At 37.3% G+C, this 11,579-nt stretch overlaps 1 protein-coding gene across 1 annotated transcript; it reads right to left on the bottom strand.

The window, feature by feature from the left end:
* Positions 1-6,576: 6,576 nt before the first annotated feature.
* Positions 6,577-10,965, bottom strand: LOC113330866 (transmembrane 9 superfamily member 9-like). Its single transcript, XM_026577665.1, has 7 exons — positions 10,618-10,965; positions 9,147-9,311; positions 8,948-9,057; positions 8,738-8,846; positions 8,538-8,650; positions 8,264-8,414; positions 6,577-8,149 (listed from the first exon to the last, which is right to left on the bottom strand). Exons 1-7 carry the CDS (start codon positions 10,732-10,734, stop codon positions 6,992-6,994), a joined length of 1,923 nt encoding a protein of 640 aa, XP_026433450.1. The 5' UTR covers positions 10,735-10,965; the 3' UTR covers positions 6,577-6,991.
* Positions 10,966-11,579: the final 614 nt, after the last annotated feature.

Below are 11,579 nucleotides of genomic sequence, written 5' to 3'. Positions count from 1 at the left end.
CCTACATATTTCAAATTCTTCATCAACACTATCTACATCATAATCATCATAATAACATGAAAATGGTTGAACCTCATCTAAACAAGTAGTGTGACCAATTTTATCCTCGTCATCTTGATTATGCAAATAACTATCCTCATTTTCAAGAGTACTATTGGAATCACTGTATTGGAAATTAAGATTATTTCGAGCAATTCTTTCGTTCGTCTCAGCTATCAGCTTGAAGGATTCCTCTATAGAAAGTTCTCTTTCGTCATAAACTAAGTTATTCATCTCAGCTAACGTACGTGTCGACTCCTCTAATTTCCTGAGGGACTCTTCTAAAGGAGAAATATAAGAATTTTGCTCGTATGACCGGTGCGTGTGTGGATAGTAATTGGGCTCATCAAGGTATGAGCCATAACCTTGAAAAGGTTGATGTTCCCAAACACTATTCACAATATGGTCAAAGTAGTAACGTCCATTTTGAAACTCAGTCGGATATTCGTTGTATTGGCTATTGTAATACCAGTTCGACATTCTATTGCAGGGGTGTGAGTTGTCACACAAAATAAAACCCACTGACAGGGGATTCGTGGGTGGATAGAGTATTACCTCCCGTACCATACGGGCGATGAACTGTTGAAGTCGACTCAGGCCACCGACTCCGATGTCAGTGTACGAACCCGAGGGGCCGAGACAGTATCGTAACTGTCGTCCTTCCCTGCAAACAGTTGATATTTAATTTTGACCCTTCCTTAGGGTTTAAAAATAATGTCCAAGAATGTCCAAAAATTTCAAAAATAAAAATGTCCAAAAAGGAAAAGAAAAATTACAAAAATAACACACTATTTACAGTTTCTAAAAATAAAACAAAATAACTATATACAAATCTTCTTCTTCACTCCTTTCGGATTCCTCTTTTCTTTCCTTCTTTGGCGATGCTTTCCTTTTATAACACTTTTTCTTCCCTTGTAGCTTAGCCCCAAATCTGAAAAGAATCGAAAAATACCAAAACGCGTAAAAAAGAACAAAAAATAATAAAAATAAAAAGAAACCTAAAACAAATCTAAATACAAGTCCGCGTCGGCGGCGCCAAAAATTGATGTAGTTTTGTAGTGGTAAGTAAAGTGTCCGTTTCTCGGACTTGTTGAGATTCGATTTTAGACTTAATATAATATGTACAAGGAAAGTTGTCACAGTATCGAGAGGTACTGAGATTCAGTATTCCACCAAATTCCATTCATGTGACTCAATTAATAACTCCAATCAATTATAGCTCAAATATTAAAAATATGGACTCTTATTCTTTGCCAAAAATAGATTTTTAAAACTTTAGATGTAAATCACAAGCATGGTGTATCAAAAGCTCTTACGTCTAAGCATACACCATCAAACGAAATCACAACTAATTAGTGAAAATCATGAATCAATTAAAATAAGTGCAAAAAGTCATAAAGAATTATTAAAATTACCACATGCGTGAAATAGGGTTTCCTCCGTCATCCGAGTGTTGGGGTTTAGCTCCTCATATTAACCATGATCTCAAAATACATGTATAAAGCTCAAAAGTTGATTAAAAGGGAGTAAAACAATTGAACAGAAAAATCGCAACAGAAATAACCGTTGCAAAGGCGTTGTTCACTGTTACAAGAAGAACGATATATATGAAGTGTTTTTGAGACTGCAGCTGCGACCCCCACAACTTTGTCGTAAACACTGTTGAAGAACGGCTGTCTTCGGACGTCCTTTCTTGTGTTCTTCAGCAGCGGCAACAACAGAAACAAAGTTTGATCGAACTATGATTTCTTCTTCTCTGGCCCTCCTCAGGTTCCCAAACTCTCGACTCCCTTCTATGAACTCCCAGCAACTTATATATAGCCAACAGAGCGATTTAATCTCCCCAAAACTTCTCGAAATCTCTTCTTTTCTTTTCTTGGCAGTTACGACAATAATCTCTTCCCAAAATTGTTTCACGCGTTTTTGAGCTTTCCAACTTATCTCAAACTCTTCCTTACATAGATATGTATCTTTGGAAAGACTTTTAGGTCTTTAGTCTCTCTAGAACTTCTAAAAATAATCTCAATAGGGTCCGTGTAAAAACACTTTCCCTGTTTAGCTCCAACTCGGTTTCTAGCCCAATTCGATCCAAACAAACGACTATACCAGGCTTGTTTAGTTGAATCACGTCCAGCCCAATCAATTCTGGCGATTGAATCTCACTAAAACACCTTCGAAATCAATCCCCAACTCTGCCAGTTGCATGCACAAAATTTCCTGCCAATTTCAGTTTTTGAACGTGAAGGGGAAAGGTTACCCCTTATCCAGTGGTCGCCCCTTATCCGCTTCTGGAGTCCGTATAACACTTGTCCCTTGGGTGCGTTTAGTAATTTTCCTGGGATGTTTTCAACACTTTTCTCGGGGTTCCTCCGGGGTATTTCTGGGATGTCACTGGTACGTCTACTACGGAGGTTCAAATGCCACGTTTTGAGCCAATTTCGCCGCAAAAGCATATTTCTCCAAAAACACCTACAAAGAGATAAAATACCAAAATAAATACAAGAATGAGAACTATCAATATATAGAATCGAGACAAATTAGACACAAAAATGTGTCTATCAAGGAGGTAACCCAGGTATTAAAGACCCGTTTTGCGGATGAATCTATTTATGGAGACACGCATATGAAGTTCAATTACGCGCCGCAAATAAACCCAGTTGTCTTGACAGAAACCTTAGATGAGAACGTGCTCCTTCTTTTCATTTCTCTGAATCAGTGCAGTTGTCTCATACTGGTGTCAGCTCTATTTGGTCTTATGGACCCACAATTGTTTCGACTATTGATATATGACTTTGGAAGGTGACAATCATTTTTCAGGTATTTGATGTCTAGATAAAGACTTTAAATTTAGCATTTCCTGGGAGGTACTCATGCTTACGGTAATATCCTTTCTTATTTCTTCCATCCATCAAGTGGTGACAGTTTCTTATTGTTCATGCTTTTAATTTCATCTTTAGAACATTGAGGACAATGTTAGATTTAAGTTTGGGGGTGGGGAAGAAACTTTTTGTTAGCTCTTAGCTGCAACAAATAAACTCCAGAGCCTAGAAATTTATGCTTATTAAGGTTGGCACTAACCAATCTAAGTGGATGGGAACATCTTGGTTGTAGGAGTTGAGGAACCAATCTGATTAGATGGAAACATCTAAAGAGTCTATTCATAAAAGCACAGAGCTCAGGTGTTAGAATTAAAAAAAAAAAAAAAAACATGGTAGTTTCGCCAAATCTCGTTGAATCCTAATCCTTCTATTTTTATTTTTTTTAAGTGATTTGGTGGTGCACACGATTCAAGTTGTTACCTTTGCTAGGTGGAATAGAGTGATTGAGATACACAAAAAAATAAAAATAAATAAATGAGACCAGACCAGACCATTAGACCAACCGGAAAAAATTCAATAAAGTCGACCACTGGTGCCCTTGTATATGCCCGTTGTGTTGACCTAGAGTTAGGTTTATCGACCACTGGTCCCCTTGTATATGCCAGTTGTGTTGATATTAGTCAGACCGATATCTCAGTCCATTAGGATAGGTTCACCTTGGCAGAGGCCTTCAGACAGATATGGAAAACACCGTTCACTTTTAACCATCTCTTTATCCATCTTCTTAATCTTTCCATGTGATTGGTTGACTCCGGTTATGATATCTAGAAACTATCTGAGTAGAGGTACGTCACTTATATATGAATTATAGTATGTTGAGTGCAAACTCGTGTACATCAATTGGAAATTCGCATCAGGGTACTTCCTCCTATAGTCAATGTTTGTATGCCAACCAAGGAGATTCTTTAGTGCCTTCAAAGGTTCTGCGTAGATATCTAGGGTCTGGAGTAATGGTTTTGTGGGTACACCTCTGGTAAACCCTCCGGAGACAACACTCCGCCGCTAGGGCCACCTAGCGGTTTAACGGCTTGCTGCACGTGCTAAGTGTAGTCATTTTTATTTTTTAGATTAGATTTGCTCGAGGACTAGCAAATAATAAGTTTGGTGGTATTTGATAGACGCATTTATGTGTCTAATTTGTCCTCAATGTTCGGTATTATTAGTACTCGATTTCGTACTTATTATGGTATTTTGTGTGTTTGTATGTATCTTTTGGGAAATAAATATTGTTGAAAAATTCGGCTCGAAAAGTTGCTCGGAGCACCCCGGAGAACAATTGCTATGCGGACCCCCATTTTTGCTAAGTGTCACCCACAACTATATGTAGCCCATTTTTGTCCACAACACCCTTCTCCCTCGTTTGAATTAATTTTTTTGGCGGGAAATATTTTCACCTGCAACATATTGTTCTTCGGATTTGGAGGAGCTGCAGTGAGACTCAATGGCTGAATTTGCACGGGATGACTTTACGGAGCGTAACAGGCGTGGTATGGTTGATTGTTTTGATTGGAATTGGCTGCATCGTCGGATTGAAGCTAAACTGGGAAACCGTGTTCACAAGGGAGACAGTCACGAGATTACAACGAGTTTGGACGTGTACCGCACGCGTTGGTTGCTTCAGAAACGTGAAGGAGTTAAACAAAGATTCTATGCACGTATCCAGACGCGTGCAAGAGAAGAAAAAGGGAAGAAAATATTCCCAGAATATTTTCTTTACTGCCCGAGTTAAATGAAGAATATTGAGAATTATGGTGTGATTAAATGAGGCTGAAGAGTATAAATAGATTGCTGGGATCATAGAGAAGGGGGACGGAGAGTTTGGGGTCGAGAGGAGAGCTCAGGAGGCGTGAATCAAGAGTTTCCAGAACTCTGTTTCTGCTGCTGCACCAAGAACACGAAGAACAAAAGACCACTAGAGGCAGTCGTTTATGAACAGTGACAACGACAGCCACATGAGGGTCGCAGAGATACAACAACAGCAGTTCTCTTTTATCGTTCTTTGTAACAGTGTTTTGCAACAATTATAAACGTTGCAAACACCCGATTTTCATCATTTTCTCCATTTCATCATTTGTACACCTACTTTGAGCAATGAAATCAACTTTTGAGCCTGTTTCCAACATCATGATGAGCTAAACCCAATCGTTGGGGCTATGGAGGAAGCTGTTGTTTCGGTAAAAGTGATATATTTCTATTAATTAATTGCAACAACTCTATTATGATTTTTGCATTGAACTAAAAATCGTTTTTATGATTTTGATTAGTTAGGTGTATTTTCTCTTGATAGAATATGCTTGCTTTAGGGTTTTGATATTCTTTGCTTGGATTAACATCTATTCTTTTAGAAATCTACATGTCTAGGCAATACTATTAGAATCAATTTGAATGTTGAATTGCATAATTATTGTTTTATTAAATCACTAATATCAACCAATGGTGGAATCCTAGCCCTATTCTCTCCATAATTTTCACAACATCTTTTTAATTTAGTTCGTTATTTTTATTTATTAAAAAAATCTAAAAATCCGCTTTCACAAGTCTTGAACGAATCATATTACTACAACAACTTTGAAAACACACTACCGGTTGAGTTATTTCTTCGTTTTTTAAACTGTTTGAAAACTTTTGAAGTAGCTCTTGAGGTGGGTATATTTCTAATCATTATAAATCGTGAAGGCACAATAAATGAGCTAAGTCTTGCATTCTTTGCGGTCACATAGTTAAAAAGAGGGCAAACTGTTCAAATCAAGAAGCCAAAATAAATCTAGAACCAAAGTAGATTGGATAGAGATCTAATATTGATGAGTTGCTTGGTAAAAATATTCAACGTCTAACTTGGTGTTAGACACTCTATTGTCAGTTTCTAAAATCACTACCTAAAAATATGTTTATTTCATAAGACAAATCGAGTCCGACTCCAAAATAGCAAAATGTTCTTTAACCATATATTATAGAAAAGAAAATTTTCTTAAGTGAAGGGAACCAACTGGCATTAGCCCAGTAAATCGGGGTTGGACTTCCAATCTATAGGTTACGGGTTCAGTTTCCATTATTGATTGATCAAAAAGATTAAAAAAATAAAAAATAAAGGGGGACTTAATATATAGGGTTTGGTTGCATTATCATATGTTTAGTAGTCGGTATAGTTTGCATCATCATACATACTATATAGATGTGTGTGCGTGTGCAACTGCGAAATGTGGATGACCGTCCAATAGAAAAAACACCATTGTCCCTTATAATATAGATAGAAGATAAGGAATATGTAGGTATTATAAGAAGTTGTCTATATTAGTTTTATTTTTTCATTATAAATTTTAACTAAAACAAGACTATTGAATTATTCGTACCCAATTCGTTCATCCGTGCATCCATTGGATGATTGGATTGGGTGCGGATGAGCTAAAAACCGACCCATACCGTCCCATGCTCACCCCTGTGACCCATGACTACAGAGAGGTTTCACCCAAAAAAAAATTATCCACAACAAAAGAATCCCTTGAAAATTAAAAACCAATATTACTAATTTACAGTCATCACCGGTCACCACCACTTAAGATCAACGTGGGAACAAGATTGTTCCCTGAAAAAGAATTGACCTAGTAGGCTCTACTTGCCTACCATATATAATTCTCGAACTCGGGCGATCTAAAGCGAGTTGCATCAAAAGAAAAAAGAATTTATCTAACAATAAATTCATCTGTTAATATAATGTGTAAACATTCAATCAAATGTCTGCAGACATCTGCAATCCATTTAGTCTTTCCAAAATCATTGCAAGGGATTATGGAATTGGAGATAAGTCATCCGAGAATTCGTGAAACAGAAAAGCTAAGACAAACAAAGAAGAAAGTGAGAGAAACAACTATTGCTCCCTAATAATATGTATCCCAAAAGGTAAAAACAATTTCTAAGAACAGATTCCAGAACCCACCTTTAGTATCCAAAACTGAATCCAAGATGCTTTGCAAAATCTCTGCTGATTTAATGTGCACAGGGTCGGACATGAACTTGGTATCTTCTTCTACAAAACACTTACAAAATGACCTGTTTGCCTGACCAGGTTCAACAAATCAGTCAATCTTCACCGATGAATAAATGAGCCTTGTGAACCAGAAACATGCATAGAAACCAATCGTTCCAGTTAAGACAAAGAATGCGTAGGAAACAATGGTCATGTAGCCGAAATACAATACTCCGGAGACAGGCTTTGTGATTTCAAGTTTTGTGAAGAAATAGAATGTGGCATAAAGGAAGAGGTATAGAGCGGAGGAACCTGAAGTTAAATATGATCTCCACCACCAAAGATAATCTTCACTACAAAGCTGGAAGTAGCAAAGCACAATTGTGATCTCGGCGCAAGTTACCACAAGGATAATGAAAACGATGAAGAGGAATCCGAAGATGTAATAGAATTGATTCAACCAGATTGAGGTCAGGATGAAGAAGAGTTCAATAAAGACAGCTCCAAATGGAAGGATTCCTCCAATTAAGACTGAGAAGGTGGGGTTCATGTACCAGGCCTGCTCTGGGATCTGCCTTGGGATTTTGTTCGTTTTGACAGGGTCCTCTATTGCCGGCTTCTTGAAACCGATGTAACTACCCACGAAGACAAGCGGAACTGAAATTCCAAACCACAGGAAGACGAGAGCAAACATGGTGCCGAATGGGACTGCACCAGAGGATTTCTCACCCCAGATCAAACCATTCAAGACGAAGAAAATGGCAAATACAATAGCTGGAAACATGAAAGCAGTTTTGAGTGTGAGTTTCTTCCATTCAGCTCCCTTAAACATCTTGTACAGACGAGCCGCGGCATAACCAGCGAACAGACCCATGAAAACCCATAGTAGAAGCATAGCAGTCATTAGCCCACCACGGTTTGAGGGGGAGAGAAAACCTAATACTGCAAACATCATAGTGACAAGTATCATTCCAAAAAACTGCACACCAGTCCCGACATAGACGCAAAGCAGGTCCGAGTTTGTTGGCGGCCTAAAGACATCACCATGGACCAGTTTCCACCCGGTCTCTTCTTGGGCTTCTTCTTGGGTTTCAAGCTGGTTGTATTTAGAAATGTCACGGTACAGAGTTCGTAGCATGATCATAGCTACCATACCGGAGAGAAATAGAACAATCATGAGAGAGTTGACAATAGAAAACCAGTGAATTTGGTCATCAGCCATAAGAAGATATGTATCCCATCGAGAAGCCCACTTGATATCGCTTTCCTGAAATAAGCAAAAAAAAAAAAAAAACACAATCAACCAATAAAACATAGATGGATAAACCTAATGCTTAGAATTAAAAGGTGTTTTGAAAATTATGAGGCACAGAAGTTTCACCTGGAACTCGACGTCATACGTAAAAATGATCTCCTTATTTTCTTCTACCTCTTGTGGGGAATCTGAACTACTAACTGTTCGTTTTGCATGAGGGTCACAAGTTGTCAAACGTGTTTTCTCATTCCATTCACCTTCATATTCATGCTTCACACTGGACCATTAAATACAAATCAGATATTTAAAACAGGCAAAAACCATAACAGCACAAAACTTTGCGCCAAAGCATCATAGAAGAACAGCTATGATCTCATACGGAAGAGCATTAGCGACTAACCTGAATGGTTTCACCTCAAACCCAACGATTCTTGAAAGATCTGTTGCTGGATCCTTGTGATACTTGACAGTAAATTGCAAGTGGTTATGAATAAAATGTTTTTCCTCCTTGCTCTGCAATATAAAATGTAACAGAATTAAAAAAACATAATTGTTGGCACACATATAAGTCACGCGCTGGTAATAAGTTGAGATAATTACTCCAGAATATTTTCCCTTAAGCCCAACGAGGTACCCATGTTGGTACATTATTGCAGATTCCTGATCTAGTCTTCTTGTTGGAACAACCAATGGAAGATTATCCAAGATCCTATAGAATGCAAAGTATAATATTTAGCATATGCTGAAATAAACTTCACAAGAGGAGAATCAAGCGAGGAATCACTACGCAGAACACACAGTGACCCTTACATATTGACACGATACTCATCGCTTATCTTTTCCTTAAATTCCTTGGTAGATTTTGCATCCAGGGTTTTGCGACAGATAATATTACACATCTCTGGTACCCTCATTTTAAACTACAATAGAAACATTATTGTTAGCAACTAAAATAGAATTATTGAACAGCGAGCAAGAAAAATTAAGCTGCAACAGAAATACAACTTACCACATACGGAGAGTTTTCAATACGATCCCCGCGAAGAACTTCCCCAAGATTCTCTGCATTGTCAACAATAGATTCTGGGCTACAATATGGAATAGAATAGTAGGAGTAGGGAAGTTGTGTTTTCGTAGAGGTCAACTTGTTCACTTTCACCTTCAACAGATCACCCTGCAGTCAAAAAGCAGAAAAGATGAACCCAAAAACTTATAAACATGGATAAGAAACAATAAACAGCATATGCATCGTGGCATTGTATCTCCCTTTGTCAGAACTGTTCTAAGCAAATTATGGAAGCAACTGGGAATACTTTCCACGTACACAGCTACAATATACACTCACTAACTGGGTGAAATTTTTCTAGGGCTGCCTGATCTACTTGTTTCTCTACTATGGTCAAAGGTGATGGATTAGTCAGGTCTATTTGTCCTCTCTGTGAAGGTCAATGGCTTGGTGCGATTGTTAATGTGATCCGCCAACAGACAAGTTCTTCGAGGTTTCTTCAAAAAAGGCGGTTAATAGTATTGTCCAGTAATAAATACATTTTAGCACGAAAATTGATGAGCTTTATTCGTTTTAGTTACCTCATCTAGACTTGATTGTCACACTCGTTACTAACTTCTTTAATTTTTATTTTAATTTACCATCTATTGGATGTACTGGTTTTGTTCCTTTTCCCATCTAAAATATTGTTGATATTCATCTATGAAGACTGGAATAGTCAAGGGTTAGTTGCATATCAATAAAGAACCTTTGATATGCACAAGCATCAAGTCCAAGCATCTTCTAACACTTAATGGCATTTAAGTTCTATAATAGCATAGACTCCACTGCTTCTTTAGTTTGGCACAGATTAATAACCCATTCAATGCCATGATCGATAAAACCGATCATTGCCATGAAAACATTATCTTGCTTACTAATGGGCAACCCATTTCCACAAACTTACCACTAACAGCTATCCAGACTACTCATCACATGCAAGTTTAACTTGGTTCAGTGTCTATCTACAGGTGCCTAATACGACTTCAGTCAGTACCAATGTCCTACCTGGTTGAGTGTTTGTCCTCTACACTCTCAAGTCAGCTCCAAAACAACAATAGAGAGGGAATTACAAAAAGCTAGTTTCTATAATGAACAATTCATCTTGAAATCCAATGCATATGACATTGGCAGCTTCAAGTGATAGCTAGTGATCAGTAACACCTCGGCATTTTCTAGTCCAAGTTGATAACTAAAATCTCAATGTACAAACTCGGGAAATCCAAATCACTCGAGAAGAACAAATTTGAACAAAATACTCAGATCTTAAAAAATTCTCTGCAGATTTAGAATAAGTAACTAAATAATTTTACGTAACCAAAATTAAGAACATATCAGATCTGATTAAAGTAAGCAGATCACGTAAAAGACACCGACAAGATCTATCTAACATAAAAAAGTCAAAAAAAAATTAAATGAATTGAGAGTAACTAACCTTAGTGAAATCCTCAGGTGCAACACCAGGTAAATAAAAAGAAGATGCATGGTGAATAGACAGAAGAAGAATCACTGAGACGCAGAAGTGAAACCTGGAAGATCGATAAATCTCCATTATGAAATTCACCGACTTTGATATACAGAAGAAGATAGGAGGAGAAGAAGAAGATAACTAAATCTTGAATTCCAGAATGAATACTTTTCTGAGATCTAACAATTTATTTCTCTATTGTTTTTCCTTCTACAACTTAGTTTCTCCCTCTCTCTCTCTCTCTCTCTGTACTCTCTGGTGGAACAGAAGCTACACCAATTTCGCGGAATTAAAAGATTATAATTCTCTTGGAAGGTCTCGTTCCTTGTTTTCGACACTTAAAACGATAGACTAGGTAAAATATAACCCTAGATCTGAGTTCATTTACCATTTTGCCTGTCTAAGGTTGCGTTTTACGTAATCCAAAATGGACTGGACTTTGTTAAATGGACATCAGTAGCAGTGTGGGTTCGTCTCTTTTGAACAAGAAAATTATTTATCAATCATCCTAGGCCCAATTAAGTAGTCGCGGTACAACGATTCTCTTCTTGAGGTATTTGAAGGGGACCAATCCTCCATTTGGAAGTAGGGCACCCAGGAAAATTTCTGGGCATACTAAATAAGCACAAAAACAGGTCGGAAACAGCAAAATCAATAGCCCTTTAACCAAAATATTTTTGGTAATGCTAAATCCGCCCTTTCAGAATTAGTGTTAATATTAATGATTAGTTATTAATAATCTTGATTTGTTATTAATGTTAATGATTACTGATTAAGATAAAAAATAATATTTTATCAGATGTCTCCTTCAGAAGACTGATTAAGATAATTTAGTTATAAAAAGTTTTCGTAGATGAAAAACTTTGAAGAAAAAAAAAGTTAGGTTTTTTTGGAGAAGGAGAAGTGAGAAATGTATTGTGATTCAGTGG

This window comes from Papaver somniferum, unplaced genomic scaffold (genome assembly GCF_003573695.1).
Source record: "Papaver somniferum cultivar HN1 unplaced genomic scaffold, ASM357369v1 unplaced-scaffold_119, whole genome shotgun sequence".
NCBI classification, from domain to species: Eukaryota; Viridiplantae; Streptophyta; class Magnoliopsida; order Ranunculales; family Papaveraceae; genus Papaver; species Papaver somniferum.
This window is presented reverse-complemented; position numbering and strand designations above follow the sequence as displayed.